The 15660-nt window shown below is 36.3% G+C and overlaps 1 protein-coding gene across 1 annotated transcript; it reads left to right on the top strand.

Annotated features, from left to right (window-relative positions):
* The first annotated feature begins 515 nt into the window (after nucleotides 1-515).
* On the top strand, nucleotides 516-14992 carry LOC104223654 (dynamin-2A-like). Its single transcript, XM_009775125.2, has 22 exons — nucleotides 516-913; nucleotides 2636-2686; nucleotides 2812-2932; nucleotides 3079-3168; nucleotides 3259-3320; nucleotides 3401-3515; nucleotides 3667-4009; nucleotides 5025-5172; nucleotides 5898-5999; nucleotides 6107-6226; nucleotides 8055-8138; nucleotides 8250-8377; nucleotides 9443-9527; nucleotides 9742-9880; nucleotides 10348-10424; nucleotides 10842-10898; nucleotides 12380-12533; nucleotides 12620-12768; nucleotides 12990-13103; nucleotides 13193-13260; nucleotides 13760-13929; nucleotides 14427-14992. The coding sequence occupies exons 1-22, from the start codon at nucleotides 776-778 to the stop codon at nucleotides 14660-14662; spliced, it is 2751 nt and encodes a 916-aa protein (XP_009773427.1). The 5' UTR covers nucleotides 516-775; the 3' UTR covers nucleotides 14663-14992.
* Nucleotides 14993-15660: the final 668 nt, after the last annotated feature.

Below are 15660 nucleotides of genomic sequence, written 5' to 3'. Positions count from 1 at the left end.
TTAATTAATAATGGCAAATATATGCCATTTTTGTAAGGACGAAAGCATAATGAACCCCGACTATTAATAAAGGGCATATTTAGACTATTTTTGCAAAATTCTTGGACTAATTTGATCTTTTTCCTTTTCTAAAGTGTCCCTTGGTAGGCAACTAGAGTCGAGAGCGACGGCCAGCAGCCAACTGCTTCGACTTCTGATTCTAGTTGGGGTTTTAACCGAATCCAACAGTAAAAAAGAATTAACCTTGGTATATCCAAAACTGAGTTCTTCTAAACTTTTTGTATTTTTTGGTACTTTATAACTTTTCTTTTATATTTATGATATATTTATTTTATATATAAGTTATTTATCACTCAATCACGATTAAGCAATATGAATTTATACTTTAATTTGAATTATTTTACTTGGGGTAAATATTGGGTGCGGGTAAATCGTAAATAGTTATCCATCTACTACTAGTATTACACAACACAGCTATTTCAGGAAACCTTCCTCCGCTATTTTTGAAAACTTCTCTCCATAATATTATCATTATTATTTCTTTCTTTCAAAAACTTCAAAACTTTTCAAATCTCTCTCTCTCTCTATCCGGTCGTCACGCGTTCATCGGAGTAAAAACCCTAGCAATTTCTACACATATTCTCACCGTTTTTACTTCCCTTTGACTCAGATCCTCACTCATTCTTTGCGCGAATCTAGGTTTTTTCACTTTTCAACTCCGATCTGTGACGATCGCGTTGCGTGTTTTCTGTTTTGATTTTTGAAGACAGTAAAAATGGAGGCGATCGAGGAATTGGCACAACTATCAGATTCGATGAAGCAAGCTGCGGCTTTGCTTGCCGACGAAGACGTGGATGAAACTTCCTCCAAACGGTCGTCCACTTTTCTCAATGTCGTTGCTATCGGTGGCACTGTAAGTTATTTAAGTGATTAGGTTTGCTAGTTGGTGCGTGCTGATTCGATCTGTGAAACTTGCTGTTTTGTGATTCGTATTATTCTCCGACGATCTAGGGTTGAATTAAAACCATTGGATTTCAGCTAAGAGTAGTTGATAATAAACTCGAAAAGAAGTACTAGTGGTAGTTGAGATTGCAATCTTTTCGAGGGGAATTTTACTATTAGTTGACTAGTGGAGGATCTAATGTATGAAGTTGATATTCTCTGTATTTTGTTGGCCTTTTTCGTGTTTTGTTTCGATTTGGTTTTGTAGATGCTTGCTTCAGCTTATTGTCAGCGAATGTTGCATCGAATAAGCTGAAATTATTCAATATTAAGGTGACTGACTATTTCTCTTAAAAAAATCCATTCATAGTTATTGTATCATCAAAGATGTACGCATGTGTCCAGATAGTTTCTTACTATCCTGTGTGTGAAGCAAAAATGGAGAATTGGTTCAGCCCTAAGTTGCTTGGATTCTTCATTTTGGGTGCTGCACCCGACACGACGCCGGCGTGGGTGTGGAATTCATACCGGATCTGGTCAAGTGATTTTGGTGCGGAGAAATTTGGGACATATACAATGATTTTTGAAATCAAAGTAAAAGCTAGGGTTAAATTGAAGAAAATGTAATACCTTTTATATAGAAATTTCTATGTCAGGCATTTTCTTTTTATCTCGTTCTTGGATTTTCCTCCTGATCAATATTTTCTCTTTCTCGGAATACCTTGTAAATTTTCCGCATAATGTCGCATAATTTAGACATAGTTTCAAACTTTATTTTTAGATATTTGAATTAGGTTTAGGCGAATCCTTGCCCCCGTATCCATACCCCGAATCTTAAAGTTTATATCACGAAGGATCCGACTTCTAGATTCACACACACCTGTATCGGACACCCTCACCCGAGTCCGAGCAACTTAGGTTCAGCCTGTGAAAGGGTGTACAATTAGCTTGAGCATACATTTAGAGTAATGTCTACCTTTCTAGTGTTTTATATAGAGTTGCTACTAAAAGCAATTATTCTATCACATAAAGCGATGATGTGATGCAAGTTCAGTAGTTGCAGAGCCGGGAATTTTTATTATGGGATTAAAACAATGTAAAAATGTCATAGCATAGGTAATTATGAGCCATGAAGATTTATATGAACATCATTTGATCCCATTTATATGAACATCATTGATCCCATTTCTAAGAGATGGAAAAAATGGTGAGACTTCATAAAATTTGGTAGAACCTCTTGGAGTACTATTGTTTCAGTGTCTTTCATCATAATATATGTTCACTTATACCTCAAATATAAAAGCAGAAGAAAAAATTTAATTAGTGCAGAATGGAACTTTACATTGTTTCATGGCTTATTTCATTCAATCAATTTAGAAGATATTTTGGATAATTTCTAGAGAATGTTGATTGGTATAAATTATTCTTGACTTGGCAATGCATACTCTTTTGAACTGCTTGTCTAGAGCATTAGTAATTTGATTGAGTTGTGAGATTGACGATGTGGACGATACTATTGAATGTCTGTCCATTAAAAGAAAGTCTTTTTTGTGACAGGGATATGACTGTCTGTTTAGCTGCATGGTCTTGTTTATTCCACCATGAACTTTTGTGCATGAGGTGTTAATACACAAATTGCTCTGTCAATTGTTGTGAAGATATTGATGCATTAAGCTGTGCAAACTTTTTACAGGGTGCAGGTAAATCAGCTGTACTTAACAGTCTAGTTGGACATCCTGCTTTGGTATGGTTTTCTTGCTGTGCAATTGGAATGCTATTTTTCATATCTTATTTTGCCTGGTGAACTCTTAATCCCAAGTTTCAAAATCGTAGTGCTTTTGATGCCTAATACGATCCTTATATTCACAGCCAACAGGTGAAGGTGGTGCTACTCGTGCCCCCATATGCATCGATCTAAAACGAGATAGTTCGTTGAGCACTAAGTCAATCGTTTTGCAGATCGACAGTAAATCACAGCCAGTGTCTGCAAGTAAGTTTCTTAGAGATCTTGTGGGTTTACGAGGAATGCTAGTCTTTTACATGAATGAGAAGCTGATCTCTGAAGCAAGAGAATGGATAATCTACCAGTTCTTGTGTCTAATAAATAGATTAACATTTCTTGTTTCATCTGTGCAGGTGCTCTTCGACATTCTTTACAGGATAGACTTAGCAAAATTTCAAGCAAAAGTCGTGATGAAATATATTTGAAGCTACGAACAAGCACGGGTAAGAGACTTAATTGGAGACACTTGTAAACCTACCTATACTGGGTTCCTGGCTTTCCTTTGATTTACCTTTTCTTTTTACTGCATACAGCCCCACCATTGAAGCTGATTGATTTGCCTGGGGTTGACAAGGGAAACCTTGATGATTCATTGGTGAGTATTTATACAAATATGATGGTCAAATTTGTCAGATAGCTTAGACTTCATACTTACCGAGATATCTTTTGAAACAGACTGAATATGTTGAGCACAATGATGCCATATTGCTGGTCGTAATATCTGCTGCTCAGGCACCTGAAGTTGCTTCATGTAAAGCTATCAGAATTGCGAAGGAGTATGATAGTGAATGTAGGTCTATATTTCCCAGAATGTTTTGTGTCTTCCAGAGATACGAAAGAGTGAAATGGGCATTTTCTATTTCTAGCTGCTCATCCATAATCACACTGTCTGTTATATATATGAAACTCTACACATGTTTGCTTTATTTCTGTTCCATTAGGTACCAGAACAGTCGGTGTTATTAGCAAGATAGATCAAGCAGCTTCAGAGCCAAAAGTGCTTGCGGCTGTTCAAGCTCTTTTGTCGGGTCAAGGACCACGAAGTACAGCTGATATCCCCTGGGTTGCCTTGATTGGTCAATCTGTTTCCATAGCTTCTGCCCAGTCTGGAAGTGTTGGATCTGATAACTCATTGGAGACTGCATGGCGAGCTGAGAGTGAAAGTTTAAAATCTATTTTGACAGGAGCTCCTCAAAGTAAGCTTGGTAGGTTAGCATTGGTCGAGACCCTTGCTCACCAGATACGCAATAGAATGAAAGTCAGACTTCCAAATCTGCTTTCCGGGTAATCTCACCTGCTTGAATGCCTCTATTGTTTTTTCATACGAAGATCTAACTATCCATTTAACTTTTTCTTTATCAGCAGAAGCTATTGATTGTGAAAAAATGGTGTTAATCTCTTTGTTTTAGCTACACCATAGTTTCGAATCAAACCAATTCTATTTTCAATTAGAATTTTGTCTAATTTGGAAGTAAAATTACCTTTATCATTTTCGAGGTACAGCAAATCATACTTTTATTGTTATTTCTAAAGCTGGAAAAAACTGTTATACTAATAGAGAAGTGCTTGAAAAGTAAGGCGAGCCACTTAATTTTTGAGCAATCAGGAAATAAGGTGATAGCGAGTATCTGATGGTAGTGTGAAATTTTGATTTTCAGAGAAGAATAAGATAGGTCTTTTAAGAAAGATCCGGATTATTTACATTGTCAAATAAAATAGAGAATCTAGGTTTTTTTTACTTACCTTCCTACTAATATTTGATATGATTGGTGACGCGATGCCCTTTACAAGATTTTTATTTTTATAATTTTTTAGGAAAACTATCAAAGTAATTGGATTTGTCCCAATTCCTCCATCCGTATAATGCCATTATTAATCAAACTTTCTCTCTCGAATATGGATGAATATTGGTGTGTTATGATCGTTATGCTTACTTATGTCATCTATTGACCCTTTCTTTTTCCTTAATTGATGTCAAGTTGTCAACTAATGACTCTAGATGCTTTAAAGATCGATTTAGTTCTGGACAGAAGATCAAGGTGAACTGTATATTTTTTTTCACTTTCGGTGTATAGAAGCCCTTGTAGAAGATGCAAAGTCTATAGCTGACATCATTGGGGGCCTTGTAACAACCACACATTTTTGTTCTTTTTTTGGGGCTCTTGTAACTTTATTTTCTTTTACCACAATCTTTGTGATAAGTGCTACTTTAACTTATTTGTAAAATATGTTACCGTCTCAAAAAGAAAAAAATTTGCGTGCCATCTATTCATTCATACTTGCGAGTTCGCTCCTGCAGGCTTCAGGGGAAGTCTCAAGTTGTACAGGATGAGTTGGTTAGGCTTGGGGAGCAAATGGTTAATAGTGCTGAAGGTACCAAAGCCTTGGCACTTGAGCTTTGCCGTGAATTTGAGGATAAGTTTCTGCTGCATATCACTGGCGGCGAGGTGGGTAAAATATAAGAGAACTCTTAATTTTCTTATTCAGTTTTTGCAATTGCAAATACCCAATATTTTGATACTACTTTTTGGCTGTAGATTCTCGTTGTTTGGCAACTAGCTTTTATTTATTAAGGTTTACCTGCAAAGAAATTTGGTGATACCCTTACTGTGAAAAGTACAGTGCTTGTATTATTCAATATATTGTGCTTATAAAGACTGTTGAAAATTGTGTACCTAATGTGTGCAGTTCAAAAATATATGAACACGCCGAGGAATGTCGGATTATCCATATAGATTTACTGTTTGGATTAAGAAAATCCTCTTTGGTAGATATGATAGCGATGTTCATGCTTCAATTATAATTTTTTACATGTAATTTTTGAGTTCTCTTTTTTTCTGTTTGTCTCTTTGTGTAATTATTTTCTTAATCTCTTAAATACCTAAATCAATCTGTTGCTCATCCTATGTTTTCTATGTGCTGCATTATCTATCATATATGGACTTTGTTTAATCTACTATGTTGTCCTACGTTACCCATACACCGCATGATTTGCGCTGTAGGGTGTCTTTTTTGACTAATACCCCTACCCCTTCCCCCCCTCCAAATAAAGAAGAAGGAAAGAAAAGAGTTGTCCCTTTGATATATTTGTTACAATACATCTGTTATATAGTTAGGGTTCTTAAATTCTTCACCATGCATTCAGATTTTAGAGCTCTTTCGTTTCTTTCAGGGTGATGGATGGAAAGTGGTTGCAAGTTTCGAGGGGAACTTCCCTAATAGGATAAAGCAGCTCCCCTTAGATAGACACTTTGACATAAACAATGTCAAGCGGGTATTTATTTTCCACCACTAGTTTTCAATAATGTGCATTTTCTCCTATACCGCCGACTGCAAGTTTTGCTCTTTGTTTATTTGGTAATTGTTTTTGCTTGCCACCAGATTGTGTTAGAAGCCGATGGTTATCAGCCTTACCTGATTTCTCCCGAGAAAGGGTTGAGGTCTTTGATAAAAGGTGTCTTGGAGCTTGCAAAAGAACCTTCACGTCTTTGTGTTGATGAGGTAAATTCTATTAATAAATTAACTCATTAATTTAAATACTTAATCACCAAAAATTACAAAAGTTACCACGCACAACATTAAAGAGTCTCTAACTTTTATCATTATGCAGTATGACAAAGTCTCAAAGCGTATATTCGCCTAGAAGAAATGGCAACGTCTTTTTTTTCTTTGCCTTTTGGAGTTGTCCTGATGTTTTATGCTTTTACTTTGTGAGCTTGGTTTTTTTATGCCCGTGGTTTCAAGACCAGTTTGCTGGCACCTTACGAATAATTACACGAGATACATTCTATCTCCCACCAGTAATAGATAGGAGGTAACTCTGTCCACCAAGGCTTGGACAGATGGATGCGATCGCATAGTGTTTTTGCCTACACTAGAATTTTAACCTGAAACCGTATAGTTTTCAACTCATTTCATTAGCCATTAGGCCGCACCATTGGGTGCCTGTGAGCTTGGGATATTAACATAGTAAATTGTAATTTATTATTATTAAATTAAATGAAAATAACAATAAGTGAGGTTTGATAAGAAGGATTTTCAAGTACCTTGGGTATGTAATCCAAGGTAATGAGGAGATTGATGATGATGTCACACATCGTATTGGAGCGGGATGGTTGAAATGGAGGCTTGCATATGGTGTTTTGCGGTTGGCCTTGTAGGTTTCATCCTTGGCTTCTATGAGAGTTGATGGTGTGGAGTATGGAAATCTAGAATGTGTTGTGGTTTCAAGAGTTATGGAAGAAGTTGAGAGTTTTTTCTCCAGGAAAGTTGAGCATGGAAGTTTAATTAAGCAATTTGTTGGATTCTTGTTCGACGGGGCTATGAGATGGGAGAAATGGTGCCTAGTTGATCTTTATTGTGCATAGTTTGGGTTTCTGGCGTAATTTGACGTGGATGGGATTAAAAGTGGTACTTTTTGATTGTTTTTTTTTGCTTTTTCCTTGTGTGGTAGTGGCTTTGATCATAGAGGGGAAAGAGAAGACAAATATGGAAGGATAGCTTTAGGCTTCGTATCGACAATGAACATAGTGGTTCATGTAGTTGATGGGCGAACTTGGAAGTGTTAAAGGAAGATAGTAACTGAATTTTCCAAAGCATTGGGCACCTTTCTGTATTGTGAATAGTCAATGAGAGGTGGTTGTGCAACCCATCCCTTCTTTTAAGGGATGATGACTAGTGAGAGCCAAGTCGTCGAAAACTCGGAATTCTCAAAAGTTTTTATCTGCCTTTTGGTACATGGTGGGAATAGGATGCCAAGGGGCCGATGAAAGAAGATGTTCTTTTACGAGTGTGACTTCTTTGTGACTATCCAAAAAAAGAAAGTGGTTCTCTTTGTATTTGGGCTTGTAGCTCTATGAAGACGCATGGCGTTGTGTTCTTTGGAAGGAAACGTATAGGAGAGCCTTGAAGGTGTTAAAAAGCACTCTGTACATTTGAGGAATAGCCTCATGATTTTGGTACACCCACAAGGACCCTGTTTGTATAGTTGATTGGATGTCTTTCGTAGATAACTACAATCTTTGTGGTTTCTCTATTTTTCGGCACACTGCTAGTATATGGGAACATTTCCCAAATCTATAAAATTATTACTGTCAAAAAAATATTTGGGCTCTTCTAAATGGTTGCACTCTTGAGTTCCATCTCTAATATATTTCTCTATTTTGCTATCCAAAAAGGAGAAAGAAAAATGAAAAAAATGAAGCAGCAAGTCTAACTGCTAGGTTCTTATATTGTTGGATATTTTCCTTGGCTATCAGGATGTGTTTCTAGTTTTTCAAGCTATGCAGTTTTGTTCTAATTCGAGCTCTCTATGTGAACCTTTACATAGGTGCACCGTGTACTTGTTGATCTTGTCTCCTCTGCTGCAAATGCCACTCCTGGACTTGGACGATATCCTCCTTTCAAGAGAGAGGTAGTGATGTCTAGCAACTCCAGATTCTCTTTTCTAGTTATTATGAACACATACAAATTTTTGTGGCAGCTATGACGACTTTCAGTGAAAATATTTACTTGGTTATACTAGGTTGTAGCAATTGCTTCTGCTGCATTGGATGGGTTTAAAACTGATGCCAAGAAAATGGTAGTTGCCCTTGTCGACATGGAGCGAGCTTTTGTCCCCCCTCAACACTTTATCCGCTTGGTGCAGAGGAGGTATGTTTGATGATTGTCTAAGAATTTAATACTTGTTTTCATTTCTTAAAGTATCCCTATCAAATACTTTTATAGCATGTCTACATATAATTTGTTTCAATATTTCATCATGTTGGTCCCTGTTAGATGATTGGTCCCTGTATCTTAAGCTTATTGTTTTGTGATACCAGAGTTCATGATGATCTATGAGATTGTACTGTTAACATAGATATTGTAATATCGGGAAAATTGATTGCAATAAGCAGGAAATATAATGCACTTTTGGTGTAGCTAATAGAGTTGGAATTCTGAAATAACTTTGAATGTTTTGGCTTCAATGGTTGGACACATGTTTGTGTTCTTTTTTTGTTCACTTTCATCATCTTTTTGGTGCTCAATTATTGGATGTGGTTGATACTGCACTTCACTTGCTTATAGGTTCTTGTTTCATGCAAAGCAAAGCTTTAAATCTCACAATGACAAATGCTAAGCGGAGACATAAGAATGCTTATCCTCCATTTATAATAGCCATCTGTGAACCTCCTTCAATCACTAGCAGCAATGTATCCTTTTCTTCTGGGAAAAAAAATCTTTCTCTCTGCTTCTACTCCCTTTTGCTTTCTGTATATGCTAGCTCAATGAGGCACATGGGCCAATCTGAAGATGTGCAAAACATGTTGGTGTTAGTTCTTTGTAGCTACTAACAGTTTTTATATGGCCAAATCCTGATGCACAAATTATATCGCATGTCTAAATGTGAGCGGAAAAATTGAAGGACATACAATTAATCTTTTTTTTTTTTTGCATCTTTACGGATTATTTGAGGTCAATCTTTTCATGGCACTGCTTTTCTTCCCAGGGATCATTTGCTTTGTTTTTCTTGGGTTCTTTTATTCAGTGTAGAGTGTTATAACATTGGGGAAATAAAGATGGTTGCTTCCAATGTTCTTTCCTAAAAGTATCGTCTTCTTTTCTTGAAATTGCTGTATTTGTTGGTATGGCTAGTGATTAGTATAGCAGGTAAAAACATACTCATGTTTAGCAAAATTAAAGCATTCTCATAACGTCTACACGGCTCTTTTCCAGAATGGACAGACAGAGACGAGAAGATGAGCTAAAGAATCGGGGTTCGAAGAAGGCACATGAATCAGAGCAATCAATATTGAATAGGGTAATCAAGATTCTTTTTCCCAAATGCTTAAGACTATTATCTCATTCAACTCATTATGATGTCTTGCAAAGCATTGCCTTAGGAACTTTACCTTTTTATTCTTTAAATTAGTTTGTTTTCTCCGTATGCATTTCTATGTTCTGCAATTTTTCACTTAAGCTTATTAGTTGTCTTCTCTGTACTGTCTTCTAAGTGTCTTTAATTATTGATTTAGGCAACTAGTCCTCAAACTGGAGCCCAGCAAGGTGGAGGAAGCTTGAAATCTATGAAAGAAAAACCCAGCCAGCAGGACAAGGATGCATCAGAAGGCTCGGCTTTGAAAACAGCAGGGCCTGAGGGAGAAATTACCGCTGGTATCCATTTCTTTAAATATATTTCCTGTTTTAGGAATTTTGTTTCCTGTGTTCCCTTTTAGATGAGAGTTATCATTAGTATGAATTTGCATAACTGGAGGCAAAGCCTAAATACAATACATGTCGTAGTGTCACATTTCTTTTGGTGTGAGTTCACCATGTCTGTGTGTGGGGAGCTCACAAGTATATTCAGCAAATGAATGGGGATGTTTGTGCATTCTGTTCTTTTTGAAATTGTTGTTTGACCAGCTGCCAAGGTCAAAGGTGGATCAATTCTATATTCTCCCGGTCGATTTTCTCGGAACGTGTAACATTTGTTTCTTTAATAGGTTAAAAATGGTTTTGATACCATTAGAAGCAGTAATATGTAGTAATCTTGAAAAAATTGGTGGTAATTGATCCTTACTCGTCTTCTAATTACCTTTAGTTTAAAACTGTTATTTATCAATAGCTTTTGTTACTGCCAGGTTTCTTATTGAAGAGAAGTGCCAAAACAAATGGGTGGAGTAAGCGATGGTTTGTTTTGAATGAGAAAACTGGAAAGGTCAGTAGGTGATGCTCAGCAATTTTTTACACGAATAGAGATAACTTGGCCTTCTACTACCAACTTGATACAAACTATCGACATTGTAACATAATGTTATACCTAAAGGCTTGATAAAATCTACATCCTTTAACTGCAAAGACAAGTGTGGTGAATTTTGGGATTTTTCTCTTTTATCAAAAACATATTAAAAAACTTCATCAATAATTTTGGATTTTTCTCATTCACCATAAGGAACTTAACCTAAAAAGCAGGAACATTTACATGAGGCATTAACTTTGTTGCTATAGTGTTTCCTTTTAGAGCGTTTCAGTCATATTGGTTATTCTCTTAAAGAAAATTTGAACCCGGAGTTAATTTCTGTGCGAACTATGCTTAAAGTTTTGGTGATACCTCTAATGTGAAATCTCTTTTCAGCTTGGATACACGAAGAAACAAGAAGAACGTCATTTTCGTGGTGTCATAACGTTGGAGGTATGTTATGTCTTTGATTTGCAATATGGGTTATGGCTTAAACTTAAATATATCCTTCGGCTTTTTCTTAAATGCAAATTATATTAATTTGAACGTCAGAATGGGCATAACCATAGAGAATCTGCCAGAAATTCACGCACAAAATTATGAATAGGCAAGGCCATTATGGATACTTGAGCAAAGTAGTGATAAACAAGACCATTTTTGAGTTATATCATGATTCTTCACTCCTTTCCCTTGGCTATGGTTCACATTCAAAAGTTTGTTGATTTTCTTTCCAGTGGGGTTAATACACAACAACAACAACAACCCAGTAGAATCCCACCCAGTGGGGTTAATGAAATAGCATATTCTCGAACTCCCTTTGCCTTAAGATTCTTTTTAAAGCTCTTCTCTGTTCCTTCTAATTGCTTTCCTTTTTGTTTGAATTCATTAAACAAAAAGCCTCTCATAATTTGCTTCCTTATTTAAGCTCATCAAATTTTCTTACAGTGCCACATTCAGCATCCCAAATAGGCACTCTTTAAGGTCTGCACCATTGACTCTTTCTAGACTGTCTCCATTTTCATGACCTAATTGTCAGTGATTGAAGTTGGTTTGCTTACTGCAGTCTTTGTTCACTGTAATTTGATGGACCACACACTATGATTTGGCATCACACTTAGGGGTCGTTTGGTAGGATGTATTGGATAAGCTAATGCATACATTAGCTTTGTGTATTAATAATACATTGTTTGGTAGACATTTTGAACCTATGCATTAGTTATGCAAGCATTAGTTATACATCCTATTTGGTATTATCCTATGCATAACTAATGCATAGAAAACAATGGTATTAGCAATGCAGTGGGTTTTAATGCATGCATTAGCTTAGTTAAAGACAAAATTGTCCTTCAAAATTTATGCTTGATTAAAATATGCTAGTTAGTATATTAATGCAAGTTCAAAATAATCCAAATAGTGAAAATTAAAATTATATCCCTAGTAAATAAATAAATACTTAACATATTTCCTTTTTTATGAATAAATATTTAATTTTATTTTACAATATAGGTAGACAAATAAAATAATTTTTTTAACTTTTTCATATAAAAACATTTCTCAATATATGTTTCTTTTAAAAAGTTAGAGTGTGGACTAGTTTTGAGGGCATTTTTGTAAACAAACAATTCTTTTAGAAACTGTGCAATGCTTTAATACATCAAACCAAACAATGGATAAGAAATATGTCTGCATAACTAATACCAGCATAACTAATGCAAGCATAACTAATACACCCTATTCAGCATTATTCTTATGCACCCTACCAAACGACCCCTTAGTAATTTGGCATAAACCCCTAGCAGCTGTATCATCATTTTTACCTCTGTTTTGGGTTACATAGTCCTGTGCCACTAATGCTTATGCTGCTTCTGTATAAAAAGGCTAGTATATCGAACCCCTACTAGTTTACTACAATAACATGGTCGTGTGATACACAGGAATGTAATCTTGAAGAAGTTCCTGACGAAGAAGAAGCTCCAGCACCTGCCAAAAGTTCCAAGGACAAAAAGGCAAATGGGCCTGATGTTGCAAAAGCACCCAATCTTGTATTTAAAATTACGAGCCGGGTTCCATATAAAACAGTTTTAAAGGGTATGCTATCTCTGGAAGCCTTTGCTATCTCCCTGTTTGTTTTGTTATTTTGAATAACTCAGAAGAAAAAATATAATTGGTTGCAGCACACAGCGCTGTTATCTTGAAGGCCGAGAGTGTGGCAGATAAAATGGAGTGGTTAAGTAAATTGAGAACTGTCATCAGCTCTAAAGGCGGTCAAGTTAAGGGTGAATCTGGGCCGCCTATCCGACATAGTCTTTCAGATGGATCTCTTGTAAGAAACTAGACATTGATTTCACTTGTGCTTCCTGAAAAGGGCCCTTGTTCAGCAAATAATTATCCTTTGCTTATAAAACTTTTTCCTTGTGATCTTCATGTTTGTTTTTGTACTCTTTCTGATAGTTGTATTTCAAGTCTCCTGTTGTGGTTTTCTTAAGCTGTGAACTAATTTCCCCAACCACTTGTTTTTAGTTTATTAATTTTGCTGTGTTTTAGGAAACAATGACTAGAAGACCGGTGGATCCTGAAGAAGAACTTCGATGGATGGCTCAAGAAGTGCGTGGTTATGTTGAAGCTGTTCTAAACAGTCTTGCAGCCAATGTGCCAAAAGTCGGTCTTAATCTTGCATGTCCTGTACACTTCTCCTTGTTCATTCGTGTAAAGCCATCTCACATGGTGCATTGTTTATTTGGTTTCAGGCAGTTGTTCTCTGCCAAGTAGAGAAGGCCAAAGAAGACATGCTTACTAAATTGTATAGTTCTATCAGGTAAACAGTCCAAATTTTCCGTGCGGATTTTGTTTCTCAACATCTTTCATCTGCTGTGTCATGTTGTATTTGCTTGTCTGACAGTAAGGATGCAGTTGCAAATGGTCGTAAGATAATGGCCATCATCTAAAGGACCACTTGCAACTGTGCTTTTCTTCAGCAATTTGAACAGCCATCTTTCTAAAAAATTATCAAAAGCCACATAGAACTTATTTCCTATTTCAATACGAATTTTTCCTTTTAATCTGTTGCACCACACAGCAAAGTTTCTATTCTTTTTTCAATAAATTGGTAGAAGGAAATATAAACTTTCAATTTGGCCAACAGGAGGAGTTGTAACATGGAAACCTGCAGTTGCTGCAAGAACCTGTGTATTAAACCATCATCCTTAGAGACTGTTTTTGTTTGTTTCTTCTGGGTTTATTATATTGAGAAGTTCATTTTGTCGGTATTTGCCTGGGTAAGTGTATTGATATTGTTTTGACTTATTGGATTTTAGTGCCCAAAGCACTGCAAAGATTGAAGAGCTGCTCCAGGAGGACCAGAATGTAAAACGAAGGAGAGAGCGCATCCAGAAACAATCTTCTCTTCTTTCTAAGCTTACTAGACAGCTCAGTATCCATGACAATAGAGCAGCTGCTGCTGCCAGTTACGCAAATGGTGAAGCAGGTAATCATCCCTTATAGGTTGCTCATTTGTTTTCCTTGTCTGAGGACAATTGAAGTCCCACAAGTTTTATTTGTTTTATTACTTTATTTGGGTTTGAGTGAAAATGTTTATTATCTGTTAAATTAGTTGAAACAAACTTCCCATGTACTTTTGAAAGCATTATGCTTCTTAAAGTATTTCTATGATTATTGATAGGTCTTAGTAGCTAATACTTCATGTTCAGCTAATTTCCAGTTAGTTCCTGGCTAGCTTTATGTGTCTCCCTTGTCTGGATTCTGTTACACTCAAACTGCAATTTGGGGTAAATTGATGCCGGTGGTTAATAGCACCACCTCTTTTTTATCTCCTCTCCCTGAAACCCGTGGATGCCATATCGGGTGTTGACTTATTCTTTCATTTCTGCAGGTTTTGGTTTGTGAAAGACCATATTCTTGTCTTGTTGAGGTATTTTAGATTTTGCACTTCTCAAATTCATATTGTGCGCTTTATTTCTGCAGAAAGTAGCCCAACAGCATCAGGCCCGTCATCTGGTGATGATTGGAGATCTGCATTTGATGCTGCTGCAAATGGCCCTTCTAGTCTCTCTAGGTATGGGTCAGGTGGTAGCAGTCGCCGCTACAGTGAGGCTGCTGAAAATGGTAATGCAAATACACGCTCTAGTTCTGCTGGCCGTCGCACCCCTAACAGGTTGCCGCCTGGCCCACCACAGTCTGGATCTGGTTATAGATCATAAATTAGGTAATTTTGAGAAGATTGATTCATATATATTCTTGTTGGGGGTGGTTGCTTGTTCTTGTTCTTCACGGTGAGCTCCTTTCGATTTCGAGCATGTTATACTAGTAGAATTGGTATACACATCTTTGTAGATAGATGTTGCAATTAAATGTCATCCTCCCCGTCTTTTTGTCCTGGTTGCTGGAGTTTGAATTAATACAATCAATGATTTTATTGAAAATTTCTTTTCCTCGGACATTTTCTTCTGTATTTCAAATGTATTGGTCGCTACTATATGTAATTTTCCCATATAGTAATGAAGAAAGTATATTGCTTTCTTTTTGTGCCATCTGACTAACGTAACATCTTCTGCCCTTCCTTGCCAATACCTAAATTTATTCCTAGAAGTTTTATTAGTCCCAAAGTTCCCGCTTGTTGATCTCGCCTCATACTGGATGCAGCTGTATATTATTTCAATGAGCACAGACACATGCTTTTCAAACATTAGTTGGGTATCGAAATTGAATATTGTTGAAAATGGTATTCAGTGTGTATGAAAAACCTATTAAATTACCTGTGAAAAGTTACCAGTAACTCTGGAGTGTTCACTGAAAATTTGGATACTCAGACTTGATATTGATAGTGTCCTGGCAAATGTCACGCTAAACTGAAATACACATCGAAGGTAAAATGATTGGAGCACGTATTTCTTAAACAACTTTGTAACAAGATGAAAGTTAGTCTTGCAATTTCAAGACTAATCTACTTGAAAAGTTTGTTGTACAAAATGAACCTTATGCTGTTTAGATGTTTTTTTGACTGAACACCTTAATCCAAAGGTTAGAGTTCTAGGCGATTTGTTTTTCTGAAAACCAAAATAACATGAGTAGGAAATTGAACCTAACCCAGAAAAAAGGCTTACAAACTGAAATTGTCGATAAAACACTAATCTCAAAATTAGAAAAACATGCAAACTCAAACTGAATATGATAAAGACATCGAATTATCATATAATTG

Source organism: Nicotiana sylvestris, chromosome 3 (genome assembly GCF_000393655.2).
Source record: "Nicotiana sylvestris chromosome 3, ASM39365v2, whole genome shotgun sequence".
NCBI classification, from domain to species: domain Eukaryota; kingdom Viridiplantae; phylum Streptophyta; class Magnoliopsida; order Solanales; family Solanaceae; genus Nicotiana; species Nicotiana sylvestris.
The sequence above is the reverse complement of the archived record's forward strand: the minus strand, read 5'-3'. Positions and strand labels throughout refer to the sequence as shown.